The sequence below is a fragment of the Pleurodeles waltl genome, chromosome 2_2, assembly GCF_031143425.1.
Source record: "Pleurodeles waltl isolate 20211129_DDA chromosome 2_2, aPleWal1.hap1.20221129, whole genome shotgun sequence".
In the NCBI taxonomy this organism is placed as follows: Eukaryota; Metazoa; Chordata; class Amphibia; order Caudata; family Salamandridae; genus Pleurodeles; species Pleurodeles waltl.
The window spans coordinates 1,104,440,790-1,104,458,158 of NC_090439.1; the positions used below are offsets into that span (position 1 = coordinate 1,104,440,790).

The window sequence follows — 17,369 nt, forward strand, 5'->3', positions numbered from 1 at the left end:
TATCCTCTTCCATGTTTTAAGTTCTGCATGGAGCCTTCTGAATCCTCAGCCACCAACCACAGTACCAGGGTCCATCAATAACACAGTTCCACCTCAAAATATTTCTCTTCTCGCGAGACTTACCTATTCAAAACCTGCCTCAAGCAACTTAAGAACTGGATGACAATTCAACTTACCTTATTAATATGCATGAGCTAGGTCGCTAATTATTACTCACTCTGACTGAAGGCCTTCACAGGGGTGATGGCTTTCTGGGGTCGGCAGACCACCATGGCTGTGAGTTACTTTCAAGAGACGGTTTATTTTTAAGTGCAGCCTGTTTTCCTTAAAAGATCACTTCCTATTTGCAAAGAAATGTTTTCCAAAATTCCCCCTTTGTAAATGGGTTATCAGCTCCTTTGAGGAGTTGGTAACGTTACAATGGTGTGCAACCGGAATTGCGAAGCCAAGTTCACAACGCAGAAGCTTAGAAATTGCACGGAACAATCAGCCGAGTTAGACTAAAATCATACAATGCAGACATGCCCAATCACAGTCGGGCACGCAGCAGTACACAGAGGGCTGGTCATGCAGTGTAACACCAAATGGTCCACCTAAGGCCTCTCACAATGGAACACAAATCTGCCCATGCAGGCTCTCTTGCTCATAGTGTGACTCAAAGCAACCTACGTAGGATGCCGGTCACAGCCTGATGGTTCATAGAACTGGATGTTTAGTGTGGCAACAGTAATCTTGGACCTTAGCCTGAAGAAGGCACATAGAATCCCAGCTTTTTAAAAGCTGAAACATTGGTGGCACAGCAGTGGGACAGCAAGGTATGTTGCCCTTTAGATGGACATTCTTCGCACTCTAACCTTTCTCCAAATGGAATTCACAAGTTTATCTAATCACCATTGACAACTCAGGTTTAACTTATAGACTTTTGTGATTAAAAAAACTGTTTCCATATTGTTACTGGTGATAAGATTCTTTTTGTGAAGTCTAGGCTAAAGAGGTGTTGCTGAAACATGTCAATAAATGTCAGTGAATGTTTTTTTAAACTCTGTTGTGTGTAGAGCACAGTGCGAACAGAGTTTCTATATGTTTTGGACCATGAGTGGGAGCTCACAGGGCTGAATCTGAATTTGAGCCTCTACTCCAGTCAATTATAAAATACTACAGGAAGCACCCTCTTGCCCAGTGAATCTGGGATTTTTAAAACAGTACCCTTTATAATAGTTATCAACAATGCTGCCTTGTTCCAATACTATTATAGGATGACCTTCTAATAAATCATTGACTTTATTTTGTATCAAACACAAGTTGTTGTGTCACATGTTTTCTGAAAAGGAATACACAGCTATAAAATAAATATGGAGTACTTGCTGAATAAGTAATTACAATGTGATTTTTTTTGCGTAATCTCTGTCCTATTAACTTCTCTTTGTTTTCTTATCAACATGGTCATGTTTCTCAACAATAACTGTACCTTTGAACTGGAGAAACACAGGGCATGTTGCTAAGCTAAAGCATGTGTCTGTCAACGCCATTTGTTACAACTTTGGCATTTCCACATAAGACCAAGGGTATAGTGCATAACTCATAGAATGGATAACAGGTCATCCGGGCAAGAGTTGCAGTCTCAAAATGGTCTGTGGTCTTGCAACGTGATTTGTAGCTTTAGGACCTCCATCCTCTGTTCTAACGTCTGGCTACAGACAGCTGTCTGTTGCCAAGTGCTAATACGTTCCATCACAGATTCAGGGCACAGGCATATTGCCGATGGTTACATGTTTAAACGCTGCCACTGATATAACATTATGGCTTTTTCGTGACCTAAAGTAGTGCCTACAATTTAACATTTGGTCTAATGGCTCAACTATGTCACCAGACGCGCTGCATTTGCCAATGTTTGCATTCATTATATAAGCTACCTCCTTACTCTAAAGTCTCACTAATTATACTACATTAACCCATTACTCTAACTACTTTCCGGTTACCTAAACCCACTGCAACATACACTTGTTACACATTTACCTCCTAGTTCACTTTAGCTCCTGGTTTACTCTGCTTTGTTTCACTTTCTGTGTCTGCCATCTCATCTTGATACTTATCTCCCTGATCACATGAATGTCTCTGGACCCATTATGTGTCTCTCATGAAATTAAAATAATGTAATGTTTTATTGTCTTCCTTGGCATTCCTTATGATATTAATTTGTATAGGAATGTAGTTGAGATTAACCTAAGGGGGCGTGGCTAGGCACCAGCCGTAATGGATGCCATTTAGTGGAGCTCCTCTCTTTAATCCCCCACATAGCCGCATATAATCCGACCTCTCTACGAAGCGGAAGGGCCGGGATCGGCCAGATCGGCCAGGCTGACGGGGTGGAGGTTCAAGGGTGAACCCGCCCCAAAATTCGAGGCGGAGAAGAGCCGGGACACCCTGCGGCCTGTGGGCGGTGGCTCGGCTGCGCGGTCTAGGCCGCGAAGAGGTGGTGCGCTGTGCCAGCGGAGAGGCTCTGGCTGGTGCAGCGATGGGACGGCGATGGTGGGAGACCCCTGGGTCAGGGGGCTCGCCAGTGTGTGGTCCGGCTTGAGGCGATACCCCTCTCCCTCTCCACTGGTGGTGATGCCAAGGACATCCGGGACCCAGCTGCCAGTGGTGCTGGTGCCCGGGGGCGGAGCAGAGTGACGCGGACTCAGCCACGGCACCCCGGCGGGGGCTCGACTGACTTGTGGGCCCTGTCCTAGAGGTGTGGAGACAACGACTGGAGGGATTACTGGCGGACCCCCTCGGTCAGATCGCCATGCTAGCATGGTCAGATCGCCATGCTAGCATGGTCAGACATAAGGGTCGCCCTCTGCTCCAGGTGAACCAAATGGACAAATATGCAGTGCCAAAACTTTCAGGGGGTGCGGTGGTACCTGAGGAGACTAAAGGGGGTCAGGAAAAGGACCGGGGCCCAGCAGACGAGCCCTCTCCGAGTGCAATAATGGCGGCAATCGAGGATCTACGTGGCTCGCTAGAACCCAAGCTGGACACGGTCACGGTGGACGTGACTCTTCTTCGTGCAGATCTCAAAAAAGTCGCGGAAAAGGTAACTGATGCAGAAACAGATATTGCCCAGTTGCAGTCTACATCTAAGTGGACATGAACGGAGTAGTTCAAAAGGAGGATCCATGAGTCTGGTGAGGACAATGTTTAGGTTCCATGATGATGCAGGGGGAAGCCCATGTGGAATGACCCGTTTAAGGCCTTCCATGAAGCCTTGATGTCTCGGACTTTGAACAAGGAAGTATGCTGTCTGTTCTGTAGATATGCAGCTATAGCTCCAAGATGTAGGTGAATGGAGGTGTAGGCTGGATTTGCTTTTTGTAAATAAAGCAAATAATGAATCTCTTGAACGTAGCTTTCATATGGTCAATACTTTTGGGTTGACAGTGTCAAGCAAAACCTTTCCATTTTGCAGCATAACAAGCTCTGTTTGTGGGTCTAAGTACATCACTGAGAATGTCCATACATTCTATAGGCAAACATGAGTAGCCAAACTCAATTGCTTTCAGGAGCCATATTGCAGGGTTGAGTGACTTGAGGACTGGATGTCTGATTTGCCCTACATTTGGAGTGCAAAGTCTCGCCTGTTGAGTAGCTTCGCCTGAGGAACTACTAAAAGGTCCAGAAGTGTAGTGAACCATGGCTTCTGTGTCCAAGTGGGAGCTACAAGGATCATGGTGAGTGACAGACGTTTGCCTGATCCTCCGAACCAGAAATGGAATGAGAGGGAGAGGTGGAAAAGAATAGACAAATATCCCTGACCAATTCATCCACATAGCATTGCCCTTGGATAGAGGGTCAGGGTACCTGGAGGCGAATCTTGGGCATTTAGCATTTTCTGCTGTGGCAAAAAGGTCTATTTGAGGGGTTCCCCATTTGGCAAAGTATAATTGAAGAACTTGTGGGTGAAGTTCCCACTCATGGGCTAGTTGCTGCATCTTGCTGAGCAGGTCTGCAAAGTCATTGCTCATCCCTGGGAGATACTCTGCCACCAGGTGAATGTGGTGGTGGAGGGCCCACTTTCATATTGTTTGAGTTGAGATAGTTTGGATGGCCGCCCCCCCCCCTTCCGATTCTGTAAATAGTACATGGCTGTCAGGTTGTCTGTGCAGACTAAAACAACCTTGTGAGAAAGGTGAGGCAAAAATGCTTTCAGGGCTAGGTACACTACCTGAAGCTCGAGGTAATTGACGTATAGAGACTGGTGATTGGGATCCCAGAGACCCTGTACTGTGAGATCCTGAAGGTAAGCACCCCAACCTTTGAGCTATGCGTCTGTGGTTAGTGTGACTTGAGGCACAGGATCTAGAAATGGCCGCCCTTTCAACAGATTGGTGGTGCTCCATAATTGCAGAAAGCAGTGAGTCTGACCATCTAACAATACTCAGTCTTCCAGGTGACCCTGTGACTGACACCACTGACAAGACACACACTGCAGGGGACGCATTGGAAGTATGGCATGGGGAACTATGGGGGTACAAGACATCATCCCCAACATGCGCATAATGCTTCGGACTGTGTAAGTATGGTTTTCTTGAAATTGAGGGAGTAGAGTTTGAAAGCGTTGGACACCAGCCGTGTTGGAGTATGCTAACCCTAGCTCCGCATTCAGGATGGTTCCTAGATAAGGCTGGACCTGAACAAGTTGAAGATGAGACTTGGAGAAGTTGAGAGTGAATCCCAGTGTGTGAAGGAGGTCCACTGTCAACTAAGTGCGTTGTTGGTACTGTTGAAAGGTGCTGGCTTTGATGAGCCAGTCGTCGAGGTAGGGGAGCTCATGAATGTTTGCCTCCTGAGATGAGCGCCAACTATTTCTTAACACTATGTGAAGACCTGGGAGCAATAGTAACCCCAATTGGAAGGACCTTTAACTGGAACCTCAAGTATTTCCTATGTGCAGGGTGAATAGGAATATGAAATCAGACATTCTTTAGATCTAGGACTGTCATAAAGTCGCCTTGCTGTAGGAGTGGAATAACGCCCTGAAGGCTAACCATGTGAGAATGTTTTGACAGGATGTATTTGTTTAATAGTCTGAGGTTGAGTATTGGCTGAGAGAGCCGTCCTTTTTAGGGATTAAGGAGGTATAGGAAGTATACTCCTGTCCCTTGGTGTTGGAGTGGTACCAGCTCTATGACCCCTTTGAGAAGAAGGGATTGGACCTCTTGTTTGAGAAGGGTCAGGTGTTTGTGAGATAGCACATGGTTGCGAGGGGGAATATTGGGTGGAGCGTAGGTGAACTCCAAACAATAACCATGCTGAATAATGCAGACGAACCTTGGTCTGTGGTAATGTTGTCCCAATGTGAGTAAAAGAGTTGACGTCTTCCCCCGACAGGTGTAGGATGGGCAGGGGAAAGGTGAAGGTAGTCACTGCTTGGCAGTGGAGGAGTAGCAGCATGAGGTGGAGCTCTTTCCTAGTCCTTTGTTGGTGTTACCTCTATAACAGCCTCTGTAGAAGACCCTAGAATATGCAGATTGAGGCTGTCTATTGTGGTATGTAGACGCTTCAGAGGTGGAGGGCGTGTAACAGTCTCTGAACCCAAGGTGACGAAAAGTTCCTCTTTTTGTGGGGGACTGAAGGGCACCCATAGTATTTGCTGTATTCATGTCCTTTTTAAGCATCTCAAGGGCGGTGTCCACTTGAAGCCAAAGAAGATGCTCCTTGTAAAAAGGGCATAATTAGGACAACCTTTTGGACCTCTGGTTTAAAACCAGAGCAATGCAGCTAAGTGTGCCTTCGGAGAAGGACGCTGGTATTGATGCCATGTGCTGCTATGTCAGCAGCGTCCAGGGTGCAGCGAATTGAATTATTGGAGACTACCAGTCCCTCTGCAACTATCTGTTGCCCACTTTTACGATGCTCGTCTGGTAAGAACTGGAGGAGTTCCTCCATTTCATCCCAGTGAGCCCGGTTGTACCTGGCCAACAAGGCTTGGGCATTGGTGTTATGCCAATGATTTGCGGTCTGTGCTGCGACTTCTGCCAGCAGTTTCGATCTTCTTACTCTCCTTCTCAGGGAGAAGGAAAGTCCCCAGGGGCCTGGCTATTGGCTCGATTCCGAGCAGTGGTGGCTACAATGGAGTCAGGTGGAACCTGAGATCTAATGTAGAGAGGGTCAGAAGAGACTGATTTGTATTTCTTTTCCACACTTGGGCCCAAATTTATACTTTTTTAGCACCGCATTTGCGCCACTTTTTACAGCAAAAGCGGCGCAAACTTACAAAATACAACTGTATTTTGTATGTTTGTGCCGCTTTTGCGTTAGAAAATGACACAAATGCGGCGCTAAAAAAGTATAAATATGGGCCTTGGTGTGACAATCCTAGAGCGGAACAGCTTCTTAAAAATCTGGTCTGCATGGCAAAGCATGCCAGGTAGCATAGGAAGATATTGAATAACCCTATTGGTGGAAATAAGGGTATCAAACAGAAAATCTTGCTCAATGGGGTCTTTATGCAGCTCCACGTTCAACGTGGCTGGTCCAGCTACTACCTGCTGCTATGATGCAGTGTCTTTGGGTGGTGAGGAGCGTGCGTGGTACAGGTCAGGGTTATTAGATGGGATAGTATCAGGATCATAAGCATCCCAAGGGTCTGAGTCGGCTTGAGGCCAACTTAAATCACCAACAGCAAACAGAGGAGAACCCTGAGAAGTGTAATCTCCTGGTATAGGTGAAGTGAGAGAATGAGGAGGGGAAGGAGGTGGAGGTGAAGAAGGAGGCGGAGGAGGAGGTGGCGGAGAAGGCCTATGTGGTGGCCTGGTAGCCTTGTCCTTGGTACTCTTTTTGGCCGGTGTAGGAATGTCCAAAGCCTCCTAGAATGAAAGCTTCCTTGTTATATGTACAGGGGAGGAAGGCATAGCAATAATACATCCTGTACTCTTTGAATTTGGAGGCGGCGCTGACGAGCATCCATGGTTTCAAGCATGGGCTTTACTGGTGGAAAGGTAGTGGAAGACGGGCCGAGTCTCTTTGTTATGATGATTTCCACTCTGATGTTTTCAGCACCAAAGAGTTCGGTCGGTGCATTTTGGTGGGCACCGAAGTGGAGACAGCCAGTGTTTGTCTCAGTGCTGAGACGAGAATCAAAATGAAGACAATCTCTCGGTCAGAGGAAATAGAGGTTGAAGCTGAGGACGAAGACTTAGAGCCCCATTATGAGTTTGGTGGATGGAAAACTCCGTCTGCCACACTCTCGACAGGGTGGCCACCGCATACGTGGCGACCTCCCTGCCAGAGCTATATTGGGTATCCTGCTAGGTAGGTGGGCGGAAACCTAAGTTTCCGCCTGCTGGCCTAGTAGGAAAGAGGCTACAGCTTTGTCCCTGGCTCGTAATCGAGAAGGGGCTGAAAAGTCTTTTTTACAGTCTCATGGTGTGCGGGAGGGGGCCACAGTACTCACAGGTAGAGCTTAGGTGATCTTGAGACTTTTCATGTCCCTCTGGACGTCAGAGTCCGAGGTGTCTTTTATAGAGAGGGCCTATTCCTCCTGTGCAGGCTCATCTTGTGCGTGCTCCTTACCAAAGATGTCTGGGGTGTCGACGGGAGTCTTGAATGCCATTTCCAACGGACATGCTCGTTGGTCCCAAAGGGTCTTCTTTGATCGGAAGGATTTGCAGGTATTGCAGTTGGCCTCTCGATGATCGAGAGAGAGGCAGAGTTTGCACACGAGATGCTGGTCGGTGAGCGGGAATTTTGTGGCTCCGAAGGCAGAAGCAGAATGGAGTCTGTTCTATGAAGTTAGCATGTCCGTTAGTGCAGCATGGAAGGTAGGCCTGAGTTGGGTGTCACAGCTCTGAAGGGCAGGAGGCGGGTGCCCGACCCGACGAATCAAGGAGAACGCTAAGGTGGAAGAAGCGGAAGTGATAACAATACTGTCAAAAAAAAGGGTAAGATAAGAGAGAGGATTCAAAGAGAGTTGAAAGACTTAGCAAAGACACACATGTCCGAACCCGACAGTGGAGAGAAAACAATCCAATAAAGAAATCGATGCCCATGCACAATATCATTGAGAGGAGTCACTCGATCCCATGTCTTGGAACACTCCTTCGTGGAAAAAAACCTTGCGCCACTTTGGACCAGACATTAGCTGGCAGGAGTATGCAGAGCATGTGTATCTACAGCCACACATTCCATCAAACATGCTTTATTCCTCACTTGTACATATGGATTTCAGTACACATCTACAGCTCAGCTTGCTCTGAATTCCAGCTATAATAATGTTGCATGATGAAATGTATGGTTCTCCGAAACGTGGCTATATGTAATCTGAGCTATATAAAAGGACTTAAAGAAGAAAAAAAAAAAGATCTAACGCCCTCCCAACTATTGGCAACAAATCCTGGAAAAATGCTATAGAAACAACAGTGGAAAGGGAGAAAATAGAACAATTTACAAATGGAAGAACAGAAAAATCTATCAATGTTGCAGAAAAGAGGACTTATAGCAATGATGATTCCCCCAGGTTACACAGCAAGAGGGGGTACTCAAACTTGCAACTTTTTTTAGGTCTGGTCTAAAGCTTTAGCTAGTTCATCAGCCTCATATGATAAAAAAGAATAAAAACAGCATACGTAGATACATATATAAACAGATTTGGTTCAGCCTTGTCCGCTAGCCTGTTCAAATGTCATTCACATTTTGCTTCCACTGACCGCAGCATACAGCATGAGAAAATAGGTCAAGTCGGCATCTTTATCCTTTTTAAGTCACCCTTATGTGTTCAAACTATGTTTTCAGGTTACAGGAATTCGAAGCCAATAGCACCTTTTCCTCAGTAGGAATCATCTGTGCATCAAAGGTAAAAATGATTTCTATCCTATTCTGAGTACACCCGCCTGCTAGGAAGCACAAGTACTGTACTATTAAACTATATGTGATGATTATTATCTCTTAATGTATGTCTTTAGTGCACGCATATGGCGGTTACTTTCAGGCAACTGTTTTTTTTCTTTTTTTCGTCTTTTCATTTTTTGTCGAAATACAAAAAAAAAAAAATCATTGCACAAGCTCGCCAAAGCTCAAAATACTGGCTTCTTTTTTAGGATTCAGATACTTGCGCTCACCTGTTATCTTGTGGCTAGTTTCAGAACACCAATAAAAAGGTATAATGTAGCCCCTGACGTCATGGAACTTGAAAGTGTTTAAAGTAAGGCAGGAACATTATTCCATGGACCTCAGCTTTGCCAGAGCCTACTCAGTACTTATGTCTCCATTTTTATAAATCCCTCTATGTGTTCACTCACTGACCAGCCCTTTTAAGTTGGTAAATCAGACTTCAGTGAAATGTGATATACCTAGATATGTGATCTTAAAGTATATTAATTACTAGATTTGTTAAATAATTATCACTAATAAAAGAACTAAAGGAATCTGGTAAATCAGGTCTCTGAGCGATGAACATTGCAACAACCATACCCAACATAATGAGAAGATACAGACAAAAGCCATGTTCGCAAGTGACTTAGGCAAGAAGTCAGGTCTCATAAATGCCTGATGAGCGCTCTTACTCCTTGCTCTCGTGTGCGTTCGGCTGCGGCACTGGGTCGGTCAGTCTCATCTCGAACTCATTGCAACGCAGGGGCACATCTCTGTAGTGGCAGATCAGGCTGTAAAGGCTGTCAAACACCAGGTTGTCTGTCAGGTAGAACTTGGTGGTCCCGGCTTCCTGGCGGGAGTGGATGCGGCAGTGCTGGACTCGACCAGACCTCCTGCGCGGGTGAAGAAGTGAAGAGTCAAAGGCTTGCTATAATAAGCGTCCTGCAAAATGCACTTTCATCCCATGCTTAGGCCATTCTGGTGAATTTCCATGCACCTTCAGTCTCCTGAACTCCACTTAACAGTCATTAGCACTCAGTTATGACTTACTGCCCACAGAAAAGTTAGTGGGCCAGGTACAACCGGCCAGCTTGGAAAACCTTTGAACAACACCAATCACAACAGCAGTTCAGACTGGCCAGAGATAAAATGATGGCCATTTATGAAATCTGAGCTTTACAGAATATTGCAGAGCGATAGGGCCAAGCAAACTGAAAATCCTTTTCTTATGCAAGAACCTTCTTCCTATATATAGAATATCCTCCTCAGCTCTACTGTAGACCTATCCTTTGCACAGTGTCTCAGTTATTGTGTTTCAGAGTTCCATCTCAGTCGCCTGCTTAGGTTTCACATTTCTCAACTACTCACTTACATTTTAAGATCTCCCCTCATTCATTTGCTTGTCTCTCTCTCTCAGGTGCCAACTTACGTTTCTCCTCTATCGAAATGAGTCCGTATGTAAGTTTCAGATCTCTCATTCAGGTATTATATATCACTCAGGCACTCACTCATGTTTCACATTCTCTATCACTCACATACTATTGCTCTTTACCTTAGATGCCTGCTTTCCTCGCATATCTCAGTCAGTTCATCAATTATGTTTCAGACTTCTCAGCCACGTGCTTTCTTCATTTATTTCTCTCAGTCATTTGGTTAACACATCTCTTAGATGCTCACTTGTGGTCCAGATCCCATGCTGATATTTTACATTTATCTTTGAGCTGCTGAGTCATGTTTCAGGTCTCTCTTAGCCACTGACTTGTTCTACATATCTCTCTCAACCACTTAAGTTTTGTAGACTTCTTTCAGCTGCTAGCTTAAGTTTCAGGTATTTCTTTGAGCCAAATATGTCTCAAATGTCTCAGCTGCTGGCATGCCTCTTTTACATATTTCAGATACATGCTTGTGTTTCACATACCTCTCTCAGCTGCTCGCTTATTTTTCCCAACTCTTCTTCAACCCCTTGCTGATGTTTCAATCATCTCTTGCCTGCCTGTTTATGTTTCAGATCTCTCTCAGCTCATTTTACAGGCCACTCTTTTCCACTCGGTTAAGCTTCACATATTTTCTCTCAGCCATTCATTTAAATGTACACATTTCTTTTAGTTGCTTGTGTTTATTTTAGATCTTGCTTTCAGCTGGTTGTATCAATCGCTACCATCCACTATGCTTTACAAATGTGTCTCCCTCGGTCCCTTAAGTTTCACATCTTTCCATCAATTAGTAACCTGACCCGTCTCTCAGCTTTTGTCTTATGTCTCTCTCAACCACACTCTTATGTTTCATACTCCAGACCCTGCCACTGGCATCCTTCGCCAATGCTTGAAGTTCCAGATGTCTCATTCAGCCAATCACTTGTTTAATATATACTTCGCTCAGCAGCCCACACATTTAAGATCCCTCTACCTTTCACTGTTTGCTTGGAATTGCTGTCTTGCAAAGTGTCCCCTTAGGATATTTAAAATCTGTCTTGTGATCCTATTTCAGATATAATTCTTTTTTTTATCTGTTTATTCTTCCTTCTCATGTTTTAAATATACCAGTCTCTAAAGATTTTCAGGGTGATACCACACACAAGATAAACCTTCTGAACTTCCAGTAAATTGTCTATTTTTGCTCCCAGGTGGCTAAAGAAGGTAGCACTGCTGTGAGGGGCGTCAGTGTCCCAAACCCGCAATCTAACTTCTTAAGGCAGTCACTCCATACCCCAATATTCCCTTGTGCACCTATTGACAATTTTGTTTTAGTGAACACTAAAATAAATTTAGTTCCTTGTAAAACTCTATTTTTACTGCAATAATGTATGACGACCTTTAAGCTCTTAGCTCTAGAACTTAAAACAAATTTCAGTTTTAAAGACCACACAACAGTCATGAGCTGATGTATCATCAACGACAACATAATTGTAATTCACATTAAAACAAATAGACATCAATGCCCCAAGGGTACTGGCCGATAGGGGACTAGGAGGGCTGGTTTGGTCAACCATGAGCCAAGGGATCCCTTACCAGAAGGACAGTGTGTAGTCTCCTACAAAGGTTTCGCTCTCGCGCACGAGGAAGGTGCCATCCTTTCCACCCGTCTCCGTGCAGTACTCGTGTAACAGCTTCTCTGCAATTTGTCGACCGTCCCGTCCCCCACCCAGCTTCCCATGGAACCACTTCTCGCTGAAGTGCAGCTCGTTGTTGTTGAACTCCTGAAAGACACAAAAGCGATGGAAGGTGGAAAATCAAGATGGAAGGAATTATATGGTGTGGGATTTTAAAGAAAACGATGAAGACTTTTTCTTAGCTCCTAGCCATCGAAACAAGGCCTTTTTGATCTCACACACATTCTTTACATGCAGCCCAGTCTCCCTGACACTCACGGTGGATCTGTCATTACATTAAAGAAGTTACAAATCTCTTTGACATGTCATCAAAGATACACAGGCTTTTTCAAATTCTGCACAGCCTGCAGGGGTAAAGTCATTGGCCTTTTGTGCTTCTTCATAGGATATACTCCCTCTTCTGTTATCCTACCCCCTGTGATCAATACAATACTATTTCACTTCATAGCTATTGTACTAACCTTATTACATTCTCATAGTGAGTGATGTTACAGCCACATCTGTGGGCCCATTCCCATTTTCATCCAGGTGCCTTTCTTCAACTAAGGGTCTATTCCCTTTTTTTAGGATGGGAATGGCCTGGATATCGGCTTTTTCCATATTCCCGAGGCTGACTCACAGTACTAGGAGTCTTTTCGCATCCTCTCAGCCAAATTAGGCTGGTCCGGCGGCATAGCTACTGGTCATTTTGCATTCTCCTGGAGTTGTTATGGCACAGTCATGGATCTCGCTCATTCTCGTTGGGTTAAGCTGGCATAGATATGGGTCTTTTACATTATGTTAGTGCTGTGCTGCACTGGTAAGAATCTAGACATTCACTTGGGGTTGCGTTGGCGCATCTTTGGACTTTTGAGTTATTCTCTCAAGACGTCTTTGGAAATGTATCTTTACCATTCTGCCACACAATTGAGCCAACTTCCATTTTTGAGAATGAACAAGCGTGACTACATTACTGCCTCTCCCAAACATGCATCCACACAGTTCTGAGCTTCTCTCTATTGCCCCTTCTCGGCACTCACACAGGCGGATCATCTACCACTGCCTCTACTCTGCACTGTGAAATCCGTACTCAAAGGTAATAGAGGGCCTCAAGCTTTTTCCCGCATTTTCCCACATAATATGAGAGAAAATGCATCACTTTCAGGTTCAGTAGCATTTAGAAGTAATTAATACACCAATCATTGCTTTGGCTCTTTACTTTCCACTGAATAGATCAGTTATTTCCCTCTATTACTAAGAGACCCCCTTTACTTTCTCTGATGACGGCCATCTGGGAGTAATGATTTTCAACCAAAGGCCACACAAAAAATTACATTTAGCAAGGCTTCAAGAATTGTGGTCAAATAAGGAGCACAACTTTCACAGGAACGGTACTCTAAAGCCTGGACATCCCCCGAAAACCCAACAGTACGAAGCCAGGCGTAGCGTCGAAGGGCCACCGTCAATGAAATTGCTCTGCCCAGCGAGTCGGTCGTGTCCAAACCACACCTATTCGTAAACTTGGCTGCGTCTCTCCCATCTTTAACAGCTTGTGATAGAGTGTCCCGTACGCCCTCTGGGACTTGGGGCAGTACCTGTGCCACCGTATCCCATAAAGTATGGGGAAAACAGCCCAATAGGCATGAGGTGTTTACGGACCTCAGTGCCAGGCTGGAGGAAGAAAACATCTTCTTCCCAAGTTGGTCCAGCCTCTTGGGATTCCCTATCCTGGGGAGCGGAAAGGGAACACACCATGGCAAGTGGAGGCTTGGCCCACCAAGCTCTCTGGGGTGGGGTGTTGGGTGAGGAAACTAGGACCATTAGGAGCTGGTCTATGGCGGGGGTCGATTGTCCTATTCACAGGAGCCCATGTGCTGGGTTTGGACCACGTCCTCAGCAGGACATCAGTGAGGGCTTTGTTAAAGGGTAACATCAGTTTTGATGTGGAAACCCCGGGCTGAAGCACCTCAGTCAGCAGGTTAGTCCTGACTGGCACCGCAGAGAAATCTAGGTCCAAGACCCTAGATGCCCTACGAACTACCATAGCATATGAAGCTCCCTTCTCTGTAGCCACAGTAGTAGGTGAAGTATCCAGTCCACTGGCTTCCCCTAGTTCCTCATACCAGTCCATATGCTCTATGCAACCATATTCTAAAGCATCATAACACCACTCCCATTCCTTACCTTTTCCTGACTGATCAAGATAAGAAGCAGGCCAATGTCGGCACCATTGAAGTCGGAATCGCCATTGTACGATGACGTTCTGGCTCATCTGGGATGAAGATGGGGCTCGCACCGCTGGTGGCCGCCAGCAGAGCAGGGAGCATCGATGTCAGGAGCGACGCTGGAGGAGGCCGACTGTGTGCACTTGGCATCATTCCGGATCCAGTATCGGATCCAGGAGTCCCCAACGGTGCCGAGGCCGAAGTCGCCGGTGTGGAATCAGATGGGGCCCTTGGCAACCCCACGGGGCCCAAAGGCGCACCAGCGGGGGCAGCCCGCTCAACTAAGGGGCGCATGGCATTGTAAAACTCCCTGAGTTGAGCGGGGGTCGCTCCGGCTCCCGGAAAGGGAGGGGGGAACTGAAGTGGACCCTGACATCGATTCCATGGAACCATGCTCAGAAGGTCAATGTTCCCGAGAGGCCTCGTCGGCCGATGGTTGTGGCAAAGTCGAAGTCTGCTTGGACTTCTTTTTGTGGCTCTTCCCCGAGTGCCCAGATGACCTCGAGTGTGACGAAGAGTACTTAGGGCTCCTGGAGTGGTCCTGCAACAACCTCCTCCCTCAATCGGGACCGTGTCCTACTATGAGTCATGCCAACCAAAGTCAAATGCCGGGTCGCCATGAGCTTCAGAGACCACTCTCTCAAACTTTCGGGCCATGGCCCGGCAGTCGGAATACGACTTCGAGTCATGGTCTCTGTCAAGGCACCAGAGACATATCTGATGGGGGTTGTCACCGACATGGCGTGATGGCATGCATCACACGGCTTGACATCCTCGTACAGACTCGAAAAAGCGCCAACAAAAAGGTCAAGAAAAGGCCTGCCAAAAAAGGCAGAGGGTAGCTCGAATCCAGACCTGTGCGGAAGAAATTTTAAGTCAGTGACTACAAAACAAAGCATACAAAATTTTGAGTTCACACTCAGCCTGAAACTCCTTCCTGACCCTCAGCCTGTCTCTACTTCAATTGCTCTTAAAGTTCCTGCGTTGAACCCCACACACACCTGACTGAAGCCACATACTGCATATTTTATCTGCAGCACATTCCAAATCATCAGTATTGGCTCAATGTTTGTGTGATGCAAAACTGTAAAAATAGTGTATGCAGCCTATTCCAGATAACTGATAAGTGTCAGCCAGTGCTGCTATAAGGTCTCATTCACTTCACGCATGCATGTATTTGAACAAACTTCTCCTGAAACTCAGCTCCAGGATGATGACTTTAACTCTGTGAAACTCAGTAAACTGTTATAAGTCAACCAACATTTACCTATTAATCTATTAAAATATAGTGAATCATGTTACAATCACATCAGTGATAATCACTGCCACACAGTGGTATGAAGTGAATCATAGTCAAAGTAAAATCAAAAGCTAAACTCTGTAAACTAGGAATAAATTCAAGATGTGGTGCCACTAGTCAACAGAGAGAGATCTATATGCAGGCAGATAACATACAGTAGTCAGTCCTTACCCGGTTTATATCAAAACGCTCTTATCAGGGTAAAGGGGAGGAAAAATCCCCTTGTAAAATATTTTACAGTAATAAATAGTGTAGAAATCTATTATAAAACCATCTCACCCAGAGCTTTCTTATTAGCCACAGAAGAAACACCACTCGAATGCTGGGGCAGGAAGGGTTAGTGCTTCACTAAGAATACCACAAACTAGGGAAGGTTTACTACAAATAAGTATTACCTGTCTTATTCAAGCAATGGTTGTTGATCATAGAAACAATTATTGTTTACTAAAATTACCTCTCTATCACTGATATGTTATATCATTATGGGGCCTATTCACAAGTTGCATTTTATAGTACATTTAGTGGTACTTCAATAATACCACTCGTACTATAAAATGCTATTCACTAATATACGTGCAGAGGTCTCTGACTTCCTCTCCTAACTTTTCTGTGCAGTGGTCTTCACTCTGAGTGCAGAGTCTTGAGCTTTTGTAGTAAATGTGGAAGGAACGGCAGAGGGGCTGGAAAATGAGGAGTACTTATAACTAAATGGGAGGGATTTTGGAAGGACTGAGGGAAGATTAAGGGAGGGCAGTGAGCTACTTAGGGAGTAACATGCACCCACCTTCAAAAACATAAGCCCATTTCTATTCACATACTGCACTTCAAATGTTGCTACAGCAAAAAGGGACCCGCAACAGTTGTATTTGTACTCCACCTCAGACATGGAGTAAGTTTAGCTCTACACATGGACAATTACTGCTACTGCGACACCCTCTTAGATAATAATGGGCATATGCCTTTATGACAGAATGCCATCTGAAATAATGTTAAAGCAAATTAATTTATTTCTACCTTTTTAAACATATATCAAAATTTAATATTAAATAAATTATACAAAAGTAAATGTTATTTTATGTTAAAAGAGGTTAATAACCTTTTTAAATCACAATAAATGTAACTATTTTTTAATAATTACATTTGTTCAAATGAATTCTATTCATAACATGTAGTGGTTTGTAATACATAATCAATAAATATAAACATTTTACTTTAATTTTTAATTGAATGTAATTAATGTAATTTATTTACATATTAATACATCAAAATTAAGTTAATACTTTTGTAGCATGTTATTTGTATTTTATTCTACATTTGAAATAAAAATATAAATTCATTTTAGAATGATGTTTACTATTTTTTGTCAAAGTTTAATAAACTGCTTACCTCGTACGTTACCACAGAGAGATCTCTGCCCCTGTGGCAGATACATCTGCCTACATGCTAAAAGTTACTAGTAGTAACCTTACAGTTCTAAATTTAGCTCCACTCCTGGTTTCAGAGGGTGAGGACATGTAAGTCAGCACTTTGCAGCACAATTACACTTGCAAATGGTGATTAGCCAAAAATTATAAATTTACTATGAAGAGTAAATTTATGTTTCTATTTATTCACATATATATTTACCATTGTGACTAGCATTCTATATTCATACAAAAATCCAGAAATGCATGCAGTTATAAAAAAATATAAAATGCATTAATTTATTAATCATTTATTGAACAATATTTATATTACACAGCCATGTCTTCTGGAATTTGTTATTTAGTTCATCTTATCACATTACTTGACTCACAATAACAATATTTGGTTCTTATTTCTTTATTTGCCCCATAAGTAACTCCAAAAGCTTTTCTCTAGCAATCCACGCGCCAGGGAATACCAAAGTCACGAATAAGTTACA

General features: G+C 44.4%; 1 protein-coding gene across 3 annotated transcripts in view; it reads right to left on the reverse strand.

Moving 5' to 3' along the window:
• LOC138282889 (1-phosphatidylinositol 4,5-bisphosphate phosphodiesterase gamma-1-like) overlaps positions 1-17,369 on the reverse strand; it is a 576,794-nt gene that overhangs the window by 186,427 nt on the left and 372,998 nt on the right. For all 3 annotated transcript variants that reach the window (XM_069220895.1, XM_069220894.1, XM_069220896.1), the window contains 2 exons: positions 11,862-12,049; positions 9,546-9,746 (listed from right to left, as the gene is read on the reverse strand). In XM_069220895.1, coding sequence (XP_069076996.1) covers positions 9,546-9,746; positions 11,862-12,049 — 389 coding nt within the window. The remainder of the gene's footprint in view (positions 1-9,545; positions 9,747-11,861; positions 12,050-17,369) is intronic.